Genomic DNA, 14702 nt, shown 5'->3' with positions numbered 1-14702 from the left:
GGGCCTCCTTCTTGCTAAATCACAAGGCACTATGTAAAAAGCAAACCTCTCACATCCTACTAAATCCATCACAGGTCACACTGTAGATAGTCATTCCTTCGAAGGAAAAATACATTGGGCCTGATTCACAAAGCAGTGCTAACAGTTAGCACGCTGGTGAAAAGCCATTTATCATGCCTAAACACAGTTTAGGCATGATAAGTTTAGGTGTGATACGTTTAGGCATGATAAGTTTAGGTATGATAAGTTTAAGCACCAACTGCGTTAGCACCGTAGTGCACAGCTGATCAAAAGTTTTGTGCTAGCAAAGTCTGGTGCACTTCGCATAGAGTTTAATGGCGCTGCTTTGCGTGCGGGACTTTGCGCGCGATCTAAACTTATCTAAACTTATCACGCCTAAACTTATCACGCCTAAACTTATCACGCCTAAACTGGCTTTTCACTAGCGTGGTGCAATAGTTATCACGCCTAAAGTCTCTAACTGGGTTAGCACCACTTTGTGAATCAAGCCCATTGTCAGTATAAACTGCATATATACCAAACCAGTAACACAGAGCTCCAATCCTATCTTTGTAGACAAGATTCTCTACTGACTTTTATTGTAGCAAATGTCTGACCATTCCCTCCCATCATTATGCGCTGCACAAACAATGCAATTTCTAGCACAATTAAAATGGCGGCAATGAGACTCCACTGTAAATAATGCCCGAAAGTAATTCGTTGCTTAATTATCCATTTGCAAATATTGTTTTTCAAAACTGTTTGCAGGTCAGCGCAGAATAAGCAGTGCCACAATTACAGAAAACAAATAAACCAATTTCTTAACTCATCCTTAATTGCTGCCGAGGTCTCCTCTGGCTGATGGAAAGGATGCAACAGTTGCCATGGTTTCCAGCGGTTTACACGGTAACTTTGTTAGCAGGCAATTCACAACTCAGCGTTGCTGCTTTGTAAGCTGGGGAGCAGTTAGCTGTGTGTTTGTGCTAGACAGAGACTACTTGATCTAAAGAAACAGTCCACACAAAATATAATTCTTCAGGTTTGGTAAAAACTAATGAGCTTAAAGTGGGATAAACCTCCATATTTACTGAAATAAAATCTTCCAAATAAATTACTTATTTAGCTTACCTATCCTGTTGTTTTTAGTGTTCACTGTCAGATTTAGGAGAAAATGTGAAAGGAAAAAATAAATTAATATTTCTACTGGTTTCCATTTTTATGGTTTCTCTGTGGTGATGCCAAAAGTGACATCACATTATTTCTGCTTCTACCCTTTTCTCTTTTTTCTTTTGTTTTTTTTCAACACAGTTCAATATTAATCTTCCTTCCCTACTACCACAGTTCACTGTCCCTCTCACAGCAAACATCACCTAGACAACAGGCTTACTAGCTTACATCACAGTGTAAACTCTTCAAAGTGTGTCTTTGTGTTTGTCCATTACCTTTTGGTCATAGTGTCCTTATCTAGTCCAAAATAGGAAGCTTTCTGTTATTTGCATACTAAGATAAGCATTGTTACTGTAACTAAAAAACACTTCACATAATCCCTCTGGCACTGCATAGTTCCTGAAGTTAGGCAAAGGCACCCAGATCACATAAAAACAGGGTTCATATATGGACCTATTTTAGAAAAAAAAAAGAGTGGTTTACAGTTCATATATTTAGGGGGCTCTAACTATTTTTTAGCACTTTTCTATTTTTGGATGTTACATGGACCATACATTTTTTTTGTTATGTCTCAGGAATTTCAGTAACAAAATCTCTTTACTGTGGCCTGTAGTTACCTGCTGTGCACCAAATTAACTGGACTCTCACATCTCCTCCTGTATTACACAAAATATGATAATAATACAAGGCACAGTAAATGTACGCCCTCTTAAGAGTCTATAACCTCACAAAAATTACATAGAAGAAATACATAGAACGGTTAGTGCTGACGAGTTCAGCACCACCCTGTATTGCTCCCGCATGTCCTGCAAGTGTACTAGTGGGTGTTAGGTCTCCTCCCTTCCAGATGCTAGGCAATTAATTAAGTGCTAGAAGTACTTTTCTGCTCCCTAGTGGCTGCATTCCCAGCTCCCATTGACTAATGGAAGGGGGAAGCAAACCTCTAGATTCCTTACACTTGCTCTCCAAGAAGACAGACTCCAGACAATGTTTTTGTAAGCATTGTGAGCATGTGCGTAATCTGTCTTGCTCAGGAAAAAATAGTCGAGCCCTATCTGATCTGTGCTAGTGCGCAGACACAGATGGCTTGCAGATGCGCATTGGCGCTGACCCAATCCAGACCAACTTTTTCAGAGGAAAGCCGGAGGTACTGCACCTGCTCGACCTTCCGACATGTACGCCGGCAAGCTCCTTTTTAGGGGTCCCAGTGCAGGAAAGGAGGGACGGAGGAAGCCTCTTTTGGATCCACACCACAAGGCATCATTTTTAGCATTGCCTGAGTCCATTGTGTAAATGCATACAATGTTGTTGTGTGTAGTGGAGCAGCATGATCACAGGTGAAGCACATGAACTACAGCTTTTTCATTGAATAACACAGAAAATTATGTTAAAGAGTACTTCCTGTGTAAAATACTGCCCTGTCATGTAAGACTCTGTCTTAATGCTCCATAATCAGGGGGGTCTCAGGGTTTATAACTCACCTGCTTGGCCGTAATTCACTAGACAATGGAAGCTCTGCCCCTCCAGCGGCATAACTGCTGTGGCCATTTTTCTGGCATAAATTGAAGTGGCGGACCCACAGCTCAGCAGCCACTAATTAGGCATTGGCTGCCTAGATGGGGGCGGGTCGTGTCAACGCAGGTGGGGTGATGAGCTGTTGCAGACTTTTGAAAAAAAAAGTTTTGGGGTGCTTTTTTTTCTCGAGAGGGAGGGGGTTGGAGCATCACCTGTCTAGTGAATTATGGCCGAGAGGTGAGTTATTGACCCTGAAGACCTCCAATCCTACAGCGTTAAGACAGAGCCTTACATGACAGACTTTCTCTTTTAGACTGGAAGTTCACCTGAATGTTATTTCCACTTGGGTTGCATCGGAGGGGCATACCAACATTCATGCATAACACATACTGCTATGCTTGAATGTTTGTATGCTAGTGATGTAGGTGAACAGCTCGCCTATGGACATGCTGTTGGCCAGCAAACACCTATGGGTAGATGGCCCTGTACTACTTCCGGGTCACAATGTCTAGCAGTAGTGCACATGCCCTAGCCTAGACGTGTTAGTACGTATGCCCTAGCCCCGCAGTGTGCATCCTTAACATCACAAAGCGTGCCTGGCCACTGCCGTGCAATCAAGGACGCGCACCACCGGGCCAGGGCATGCGTACTAATGAAAATGGCCAGGCTGGGGCATGCGTACTACTGCTAGACGTTGCGACTCGGAAGTAGTACAGGGCCAGGCTGCCTATAGGTGTTCGCTGGCGAGCAGTTCGCCAGCATCACTACTGTATGCCACTTTGATGCCACCCACACGGAAATAAAGCCATGTGATTGGTACCCAGCTTTCTTCTTGTTTGACAGATGAATACTTAACTGGGATTGGCTGGTGCATTGGAAGCATTTTACCAATCTGCTATCAATGCCATAGTAAGTTAAAATAGAATTGCCCTCTTTAATTAATCCTGGTTTCAGAGGTTAATACTGGGGATTCGGCTTATACGCGAGTCGGCTTATACACTAGTATATACGTTATATAGTAAGCAAAATACTTTTTCTGTCATTTTATCTCCAATAATATATTAAACTACATGTTTATGTACCTATGTAAGCATTTCTATGTTATTTATTTTTATGCATTTGATTCATTTTGCAGAGTGATATAGCTAACCTGTACTTCAAAGTGGGGATAAAGAACATCGGGACAGTATTCCTGCACACAGATGCACAGATACCTGATGAACGCTTCCTTGTTCTCATCAATGACATGCTGGCATCAGGTACGAACAACCTCTTTTTTTTTCCACATGTCTCATAATGCGTGGCCATCACTATCTTCGCATCCATAACAACTGTAGCCACAAAAACACCTGATCTGTATTGTGTGTACAGATTCCCTGTATTGGATATGGTTCCTTGTATTGGGAGGAAGAGAAGACTAGTAATAGGGCCCCCCTAAAGCGCTGGGCCCCTTGCAGTCGCAGGGACTGTTCCAGCATAGTTATGCCTCTGTCAAGAAGGGGTTGATCTTATTCAAATAAGGCAATTAAAATAACAACTGAGTACAGCCCGTATATTTATTAAAAGAAACCTAACATGGAAGGAATGATGGTACAAAAAAAAAATACTACTTGAGCAGTATTGCGTATTGTACAGTATTGTATACCACAAAAGTTTTGGGATAGTGTTCTGTGGGCTGATGAAACAAAATTAGAACTGTTTGGGCCCATGGATCAACGCTATGTTTGGAGGAGGAGGAACAAGGCCTATGAAGAAAAGAACACCTAGCCTACTGTGAAGCATGGCGGGGGTCAATCATGCTTTGGGGCTGTTTCGCTTCTGCAGGTACAGGGAAGCTTCAGCGTGTGCAAGGTACCATGAATTATCTTCAGTACCAGGAGATATTGGATGAAAATGTGATGCAGTCCATCACAAACCTGAGGCTTGGGAGACGTTGGACCTTTCAACAGGACAATGATCCCAAGCATACCTCCAGGTCCACTAGAGCATGGTTGCAGATTAAAGGCTGGAACATTTTGGAGTGGCCATCGCAGTCACCAGACTTAAATCCGATTGAGAACCTCTGCTGGGACTTAAAGAAAGCAGTTGCAGCGCGCAAGCCTAATAATGTGACTGAACTCGAGGCTTTTGCCCATGAAGAATGGGCTAAGATACCCGTAGATCGCTGCAAGACACTTGTGTCAAGTTATGCTTCATGTTTAAAAGCTGTTATAACTGGAAAAGGATGTTGTACTAAGTACTAAGAATGAATGTCACTAGAGATGGCCAAAACCTCCGATTTTCGGTTCGCGAACTTCCGCGAAAGGTTCGGTTCACACAAACTTTCGCAAACCGCAGTAGACTTCAATGGGGAGGCGAACTTTGAAAACTAGAAAAAATTATGCTGGCCACAAAAGTGATGGAAAAGATGTTTCAGGGGGTCTAACACCTGGAGGGGGGCATGGCGGAGTGGGATACATGCCAAAAGTCCCGGGGAAAAATCTGGATTTGACGCAAAGCAGCGTTTTAAGGGCAGAAATAACAATGAATGCTAAATTGCGGGCCTAAAGTGCTTTCAAACATCTTGCATGTGTATACATCAATCAGGGAGTGTAATTAGAGTACTGCTTCACACTGACACACCAAACTCACTGTGTAACGCACCGCAAACAGCTGTTTGCGTAGTGACGGCCGTGCTGACTGGTGCGCACCATGGCGAGAGTGCAGGCCGTGGCGGGTTTTCAAGCCCATATGGTCGCCGGGCTGTGGTAGCTCAATGATAGAACAACAGTGACTGTCCAGCTGATCAAATTTGGTCTGTCCACAATGAAGCAATGACCTTATTATCTTTGGTGTGCCACCCCCCGAGACACTCATATAGCCGGCGGTCATTGCTTCATTGTGATACGCAAGCCCCTTCACTGTGGCAAGGTAATGCTCACGAAGGGGAATGGGCACATGTACATGCCTTTTGTTTTGTTGTTGCAGCTGCAGTGCAGCCAGAAAAATTAGGCAGGCATGTACACGCACCAGAAAAATTAGTATACCGGCCACTGCTAGCAGCCACGGGCGTAACAATAGGGTATGCAGCCCATGCTCTCGCGGGGGGGGGGGGGGCACGGGCCCCCCCTGGGGCCCGCTCAGGGTCATTTTTGGGGGGCTGGAGGGGTCGCAGCATGAGGGGAGAGCTTGGTGGCACGTCGGTGGGGAGGGGGGACGGTCCCCCCCTCCCTCACCTTGGGCTCTCCCCTCTGCGCTCCCCTCCAGCATTGAATAAAGTGTATGCAGGCGGCAGGGCAGCGGCAGATACATACCTTCCGTGTGCTCCAGAGCGGACGTTTCTCCCTCTAGTGTCTGACGCGACTTCCTGTTTATACAGGAAGTCGCGTCAGAAGCTAGAGAGAGGAACACCCGTGGAGCGCACGGAAGGTATGTATCTGCCGCTGCCCCGCCGCCTGCATACACTTTATTCAATGCTGGAGGGGAGCGCAGAGGGGAGAGCCCGAGGTGAGGGGGGGGGGACCGTCCCCCTCCCCACCAACGTGCCACCAAGCTCTCCCTCCCCTCCAGCATTGAATAAAGTGTATGCAGGGCAGCGGCAGGTACATACATTGGAAGTTCACCGGGAACCGTTCGGGCCATCTCTAAATGTCACTTGGGGGTTGAATAAAACTGATAATGATGTGAGCACAGAAAAGACATTTGTGGTTATTTCATTATAAATGTTATGTTATATTTGTCTGACTTACAAGTGCCTCTTTGATTTAATTGTAAACAACATGACTGCAATGATCAAAATCAATGTCAAAATGGCCAAAACACTCCATTTCAGTGGGGGTTGAATAATTTTGAACACAACTGTAGTTGTCTCCAGGATCTGTGAAGTGGCTGACTGCTGCTTGTAGTATGTACCTTCCATTTGTATGTAAGGTGAAATATCAGCCATACAGACAAGTCTGACTGATGCACAAAGCTCAGTACACTTTGATACAACGTACTGTATCTGTTGCACATATACTGTATGTATCTAATCATGTATCCAATCTGTACTGCAGCTGTACTAGGAGTGGGGTCTCTACTTTAAATATTTGCCACATATTGGCCAATAAGAGGCTAATATTTTTTTTCTGCTTAACCTTGTTGTTCTCCTTTACATTTAAAGAGACACTGAAGCGAGAAAAAAAATTATGATGTAATGATTTTTATGTGTAGTACAGCTAAGAAATAAAACATTGGGAGACGAGGCATAAGTCTAATATGGTTTCCAGTGCAGGAAGAGTTAAAGTGGATCCGAGATGAACTTTTACTCATTGCATAATTTTGTTCCTTTCCTATTGTTTATACGGCATTTCTCAAGCCAAATACTTTTTTGTTTTTGTTTTAATACGCTAATTCCCTATAAACTAAACAAGCCACGCCCACAGGTTTTTAAAGAGCCAAGGCACTTTCAGACAGTAGCAAGGGCTCATGGGAGCTCAGTCTGGGCAGGAGGAGGGGGAGGTATTACTAGCCAGAGATTTCAGAGGCAGAGGGGAGGAGGAAGGAGGAGGAGGGATTCGTTTTTTTTGCTCAAGATGCAGATAAGCCTGCCTCTGTGTAATGTTTACAAACAACATCGCTGCTGTCATTGTATCACAGGAAGAAATAATCATATTCTATTAAAGCTGTTTGCAGCTAGATTTGCTGTGTAAACTATCTAAACTTTAGATAAGATATATAGACAAGTTACTAGTTATAGTTAGTTTTTTCATCTCAGATCCGCTTTAATACACTCTAGTTGTTATCTATGCAAAACAAGCCATTCAGCTAGACGACTTTCAAAGTCGCAGAGAGCTCTGTTATCAAGTTCACAGCCTGCTCTTTAAAAATCATTTAGAATGCTGAGTAGTGGGGAAACTGCAAATATTAGAGAATGATGCAATGTTATAAAAAAAAAAACCACTATATAACTAAAAATAAAAATATGAGGATATTTTCTTTGCTTCTTATATTCTAGTAATTATCCGTACTACACAACCAATTCATTATTTAAATTTTTTTTTTCGCTTCAGAGTCTCTTTCAGTAAAAAGAAAGCAAACAACAAATTACATAATTTTTATATAAAAAGTTAAGTAAGCATTTCTGTATTTTTTCTATTTTTCCTCTGTAATTCTTTTGCTTTTCATCTGCAATTGTTCTCTTTTTCATCTTTTTTTTTTTGTTTTTTTTTGTTCTTCATCTGCAAATGTTCTCTTTTTCATCTGTGCTATTTTGTTCTTTATCTACAATTACAAAGACAAATACAACTGTCACTGGGAAAATGTAAGCTGCAGCCATTCTTATACTGCTAATGGTGGGGTTCTCAAACTTTGCACAGTTGGTCACTGGGTGACTGGGATTAATATTCAGAAAATTGGGTGGAACCTACAAAAGCCAATCAAAATTTACCTTTTGATTTTCAAGGGGAATATTTAATTGCTGCCATTCTTGCACTGTTAATGGCACAAGCCTCAAACCTGGTACAGTTGGTCATATGGGTGACGGGGTTCCATTTTAGAAAAGGGGGTGGAGCCACAAACAGCTAATCAGATTTGTTTTGGCTGAGTAATTGTGTAATTGGGTTAGAAAAAGTGGGTGCAGCCCACACCAGCCAAATACATAACCGGGCAACGCAGGGTCATCAGTGGGTGGAGACAAATACAAATTTCACTGGGAAAATGTTAACTCTGACATTCTTACACTGTTAATGGCAGGGCTCTCAAACTTTGCACGGTTGGTCACTGGGTGACTGGGATTAATATTCATAAAAGTGGGTCAAGGATTCAACAAGTGAGAAGCTGTCACGTGCATGCCTGAAGGTTTTCTCTTGCAGGCAGTAAATGAATCTTATTCATATGTTTGGCACTAGACATACACATCTCCTCATGTCACGTGTCACCTCGGGAACACCCTTACCCCTTATAGCCTCAGTTTTGACATACAGTGTACGCATTTAATACTGTGTTCTCTGGTTTGACAACTATGAAGTAGTCTCATGTTTAAAGTGGATCCGAGATGAACTTTTGCTCATTACATAAGTTTGTTGCTTTCCTTTTGTTTGAAGGGCATTCCTCAAGCCAAATACTTTTTTGTTTTTGTTTTAATACTCTAATTCCCTATAAACTAAACAAGCCACGCCCACAGGTTTTCAGAGAGCCAAGGCACTTTCAGACAGTAGCAAGGGCTCATGGGAGCTCAGTCTGGGCAGGAGGAGGGGGAGGTATTACTAGCCAGAGATTTGAGAGGCAGAGGGGAGGAGGGAGGAGGAGGGGGGATTAGCTTTTTTTGCTCAAGATGCAGATAAGCCTGCATCTGTGTAATGTTTACAAACAACATGGCTGCTGTCATTGTATCACAGGAAGAAATAATCATATTCTATTAAAGCTGTTTGCAGCTAGATTTGCTGTGTAAACTATCTAAACTTTAGATAAGGTATATAGACAAGTTACTTGTTATTGTTAGTTTTGCATCTCGGATCCGCTTTAAATGTATTTTGTGTTTCATGGATAATGCATTACAATAAGTGAAAACATACAGATATACCCATCCAGTAACCAAAGGAGATGGACACCACGATGCATGACATTCCTCACTGATTTCCTAAGACATATATGAAGTCGATGACATACTTATTAGACCAGGATCTGCGCACAACTGAAATATCACTTTTACACGGACTGATGCTTCAAGCGAAAATAATAAACTGCCTTATGGGACTAGCAGAGATCTTTATTTAGATCCATATATAAAGATGATGAAATAAATGATTCTAAATATAACGGACTGATGACAGCTATAGTCTAATTGATCTATACCACGTGTACCGCTGTTAACATTATATTTTAATAATGTATCAAATTAAAGTTATGTATCTTTAAATAATATAGAGAGGAGATGAGGGATACAGGAAGAAATAATAACCTTCATAAATACGATCATGATCAAAACAGTGGAGAAATAAGAGATTTTAAATGAGTCCGGGGCATTGGGGCTTGAATAGGCTTCATCAGCGGATGTGAAAGGTCACTTGTACAGAGTTGTAATAGGCGCTGTCAAGTCACCCCGGTGACACAAGACAAACAAGCTGCTTAATATAATGAGTTGCAATCAGCAATAATTTCATTTATTATGAATTTATTCTTTTTTTTAATACATTTTTATCTCTACTTGTTCTAAGAAATCTGCGATCCGCACTCTCTGCTACGTCTTTGTTTGATTATACAATTAAAGATACAGTAACTTAAAAGTTCATTATATGAAATAAATAGGCTAACCTTGTAGAATGGTGTGATTTCATATAGTGTGTTTTAATGTTCCAAGACCGATATGATAATTGCAGTATATTCAATAATGCATATTCCCTGCACATAAAGCATAACTGTAAATAGAATGTTCTACGATACTGGGGTTTGTGTTACTTAAGATGATGATCAGTGTTACTATACTACTTAAATGCTACTACAGAAAGGTTCATAGAGGCACATGTGATCCATGTGATCCATTTGATGAGTATCGGTAATGCAGTTATTGATACTCTACCACTTAACGCCAGTTGGCGGCCGCAGAGTGGCTCCCCCAGGACCGCCTAACACCGATTGGCGTCAAGTCCTGAGGGAAGTGATTAGCGAGAATATCCCAGCTTTAGTTCCGGGGCTCCGCTCGAAGATCTGCCTGCTAGCCCGCAATCTTTAGGAGCTAAAAAAAACCCTTATTTTGTTTATACAGTGCTGCAATCTAAGCGCAGCACTGTATGGGGACAGCTTAGTGACAAAGCTGTCCCCATGAGCGGCTCTCAGTTGGATCTTGGGGGGAGGAAGGGAAATAAAAAGAAAATCAGGAAATGTATTTTTAAAAAAAGAAGAATAAAATTAATTTAAAACAAACACGGTCGCAGCAGCATCAGATGCCACCAACAGAAAGCTCTGTTGGTGGCAAAAAAAGGAAGTAAAATTAATTTGTGTGCTAAGTTGTATGGCCCTGCAGTGAGCTGTTAAAGCTGCAGTGTGCTGAATTGTAAAAAAAATCGCCTGGTCACTAGGGGGGTGTAAGCCTGTGATCCTCAAGTAGTTAAGTTTGGAAACAGTTTTTGTCAGTGATTTTTGAGAATCTGCCCCATTGATCACCCAACCATAGCTGGTCCCTTTTGACAATAAAACTCTTTCTAAATTCCAAACCGTAACGTGCTTCCTTAAACTTAACCCTTTCCTAATTCCTAACCCTAAACTTCCCTGTTAAATATAACCCCTTTTTACTGGCACCTAACCTGCCCAACAATGTTAGCCCCATTCCAGATAACTTACCTTATACCCCACCAGTGTTATCCCCATCCTGATGCCTCACCATAACCTCTCCAGCCTTATATTAACTGACACTGTGGTGACCGGAACAGGAAAAAAGAGTGCAGGAGCCCTTGCAAAAAAAAAAAAAAAGGGTGCTGCCGTGGCATCCATTGTGGCAAAGAAGGGAGATTTGGGTGCCCAGAGGAGCCCAATAAAAGCTTAGGTGCATACGTTTCGCAATATGCAAATTGTGGCATTACATAGCAGGCGTGGAGTGCGAGGGGTAGGTTAAGGTTGGGATGATGGTGGTGGTAAAGTGTTAGGCACCACAGGGAGAGGGGGGATAAGTGTAAGGCACCACCTAGGGGGTTAAGGGTTAGGCATAGGAAGAGAAAGGGCATTGGTCGCCGGAGGTCTTAGGGTTAGGCATTGGTACAGGGATGTTTTAGGGTTAGGCATAGTTACTGGGAGGTCTTAGGGTTAAATATCGATAGACAGGGGCGTAACAATAGACCCTGCAAGGGATGCAGCTGCAGGGGGGCCCAGAAGCCACAGTGGGGCCCTGGCCTGAGAGACTGACAACTAAGTGCAAGGAGAGAATAAACTTTCTGCTCTTTGCACAATTGTTCTAATGACTGCATCTGCTCAGCCACTGTTAAGGAATCATACAAAGTTTTGTAGACAGCGATTTGTAGACAGTCGCTATCCAATGTGCAGGGGGAGGGGGCCCATCCAAAGTTTTGCAGGGGGGCTGTGAGAAAGCGCGGAGGAGCCGCCGCCATGAGCCAGCGGCGGGCGGCTCCTTCCGCACACAGGAACTTCTCGCACGGAGAGGCAGCCGCCTCCTCGCATCATGAGGCGGCTGCCTCCGTGCATCAGGCCGCAGAACGCGGCGAAACCGCCGCGCTGAATGCGGCAGATAGCCAGCAGATCCCCGCTGCGGGGACACCGCAGAACGGGGCTGCTGTTGCTGGGACTCATAGTCCCACAAGATTCAGAGTGACGCGCGCGCGCGCACTCAAACATAATTTATTACTCTCAGGGGAGAGTCAGCTGACCAGGCAGGTCAGCTGACCATAGCTTCACTCCTCATTGGTCCAGCACTTAGGGAGGTGCTGGAGAGGGGATATGTGTATATATACTGCTGGCTGTTCATTTGTTCCTTGTCTGGCGTTGCGTTCACATACGTGGGAGCACCCAGATCCGTTAGTCAGATCCGTTAGTGTGCCGGGACCAGCTGGAGCTGTAATCCTACACTAAGATAGATTTGTTGATAGCTTAAAGTACTAGTTTGATTGTGATATTTGTTATGACTTCTTGCCTGCCTTGACTACTCTTCTGAACTTTGATCTTGTACCTCGTTATCTCTGATACACCGTTGCCGAACCCCGGCTCGCTCCTAGACTCTGTTTCTGCCTCCTGATTCTGTACCCCGATATACCTGATACCCCGTTGCCGAACCCTGCCTGTACTTTGACTCCGTCTCTGCCTCTCGATCTTGTACTTTATCTGTCTGTGTGTGTACGACCTGGCTTGTCCGACCTCGAGAACCGACCTCATCATTGGAGGAGGTTCTTCGTTCTGTTAGTAACCCTTCCGCCTGAGGGTGACTTTCAGAAGATACTTCCTGCTAGCAGTCTGACTCCTCCCGCCTTGGAGAGCTCAGGGTTGCGGAAGTAATCTGTACAGTACGTCTTACTGTACTGAGGCCTAGTCCTCTAAGTGTTACTGTTACACCAAAACACTACACTCTACTCCGGTGAACAGAGGTTAGCTGGTATATTGGATTATCGGTGATACTGCAGATCACACATAATCTGGTATACGTCTGTATTCCCCGTGACGCTGCAGGTCACCGGTAATCAGACCTCTCTGTGCTTCACCGAGCGTTACAGAACGCCAGACCAAAAATACCGATGGAACGCACTGATCCTCTGACTGTGCTTGCCACTTCGGTGGATAGCATCCATCAAGCACTAGGTCAGCACAAAGCCTTAATTGATGCCTTATCAGGCTCTGTGAGAACCCTCCAGACATCAGTCGATTCAGTGCGATCCCCTCCTAGTGACGACATCCGTATGCCTGTCCCTGAGAAATTTTCCGGCCACAAGTCGGACTTCCGGAATTTCAGGAGTAGAGTATTGTCGTATTTTGAATTGAGACCCCGATCCTCGGGGACTGAGGCCCAACGGGTCATCTTTATTAAAACCTTATTGACTGGGGACTCCCAGTCCTGGGCATATAACCTGCCTGCTACCGATACCGCTCTGACTTCGGTAGACGAGTTCTTTAAGGCCATGGCCATAATCTACGACGACCCTGACCTTGCTGTGACCTCAGAGCGGAAACTCAAGCTTTTGCGGCAAGGCAGAGGGTCGGTCGAGGATTATGCGGCGGAGTTCCGTAGGTGGTCAATCACCTCTAGATTTGATAACTTCGCTCTTATGGATTATTTTCTGTCTGGATTGACGGAGGAGGTCTCTGACTTAATGTTGACAGTACCAGAGCCCAAGACAGTTGATGAGGCCATATCATCGGCCATTCGTGTAGATCGCAGGCTACGCCAGCAGAGGCAGGGCATAGGGTGCGAAACTGCCCCAATAGGGCGGGAAACGGGTCTGCCTAGGAGTAGTGGGGGGTGACACCCTAGGCACACAGACTTCACCCCTTAGGAAAAAAAAATTACTTCTCCCATGTACGGTCACATGGGAAGATAAATCTGTTGCCACTGAAGCCTTCATTGATTCCGGCTCAGCGGCTAACTTTATGAATTTTGAGTTTGCTCAGGAGTTGGGGTTACCACTCACTCCCGTGAGACCCCCCATCCAGGTCACGGCAGTTGACGACTCCCCTTTGCAGCGGAACTGTCCCCTGTCACAGACTCCGTTTGTGGGACTCACCATAGGGGTTTTACACGGGGAGCAGTTACAGTTTTATGTGTTGCAGATGTCCACCTCCACTATTATCCTAGGCATGCCTTGGTTGCAGGTACATTCCCCACAGATAGACTGGGCCACAGGACAGTTGACGGCATGGTCACCTCACTGTTTCCAGCAGTGTTTGGGGAGACTAACGTTGGGTCTAACCAAGGTACAGGTGGAAGGTGTACCAAAGCAATATGCAGATTATGCCGATGTATTTTGTCCCAAGGCCGCGGATAAGTTGCCCCCGCATCGTTCCTTCGACTGTCCCATTGATCTTCGTTCCGGTTGTGTGCCTCCTCGAGGTCATTTATATAACTTGTCTGGCCCCGAGAAACTTGCCATGCAGGAATACATTCGTGAGAACTTGGCAAAGGGCTTCATTAGGCCGTCCCGGTCGCCCGCTGGGGCAGGTTTCTTTTTTGTCAAAAAGAAAGATGGGGGGTTACGGCCTTGCATCGATTATCGAGGTCTCAATAAAATCACTGTGAAGAATCGCTACCCGTTACCACTTATTGACGATTTGTTCACACAGGTCACTGAGGCTAGCATATTTTCTAAACTGGATTTACGGGGGGCATACAACCTGGTGCGTATAAGGAAGGGCGATGAATGGAAGACGGCCTTCAATACCCCCGATGGGCACTACGAGTATAGGGTGATGCCCTTCGGGTTGTGTAATGCCCCGGCCGTCTTCCAGGAACTCATCAATGAGGTGTTTCGGGAGGTATTGGGAAAGTTCGTTCTAGTCTATCTTGACGACATTCTCATTTTTTCTAACAACCTCTCGGAACACAGAACCCATGTCAGGATGGTGTTAGA

The 14702-nt window shown here is 44.4% G+C and overlaps 1 protein-coding gene across 4 annotated transcripts in view; it reads left to right on the top strand.

Moving 5' to 3' along the window:
• Positions 1-14702, top strand: part of LOC137524955 (dynein axonemal heavy chain 11-like) — a 378600-nt gene that overhangs the window by 120417 nt on the left and 243481 nt on the right. For all 4 annotated transcript variants that reach the window (XM_068245507.1, XM_068245505.1, XM_068245508.1 and 1 more), the window contains one exon: positions 3818-3941. In XM_068245507.1, coding sequence (XP_068101608.1) covers positions 3818-3941 — 124 coding nt within the window. The remainder of the gene's footprint in view (positions 1-3817; positions 3942-14702) is intronic.

Source organism: Hyperolius riggenbachi, chromosome 7 (genome assembly GCF_040937935.1).
Source record: "Hyperolius riggenbachi isolate aHypRig1 chromosome 7, aHypRig1.pri, whole genome shotgun sequence".
Taxonomy (NCBI): Eukaryota; Metazoa; Chordata; class Amphibia; order Anura; family Hyperoliidae; genus Hyperolius; species Hyperolius riggenbachi.
Note: the sequence above shows the minus strand (reverse complement) of the source record. Positions and strands in the feature narration are given on the sequence as shown.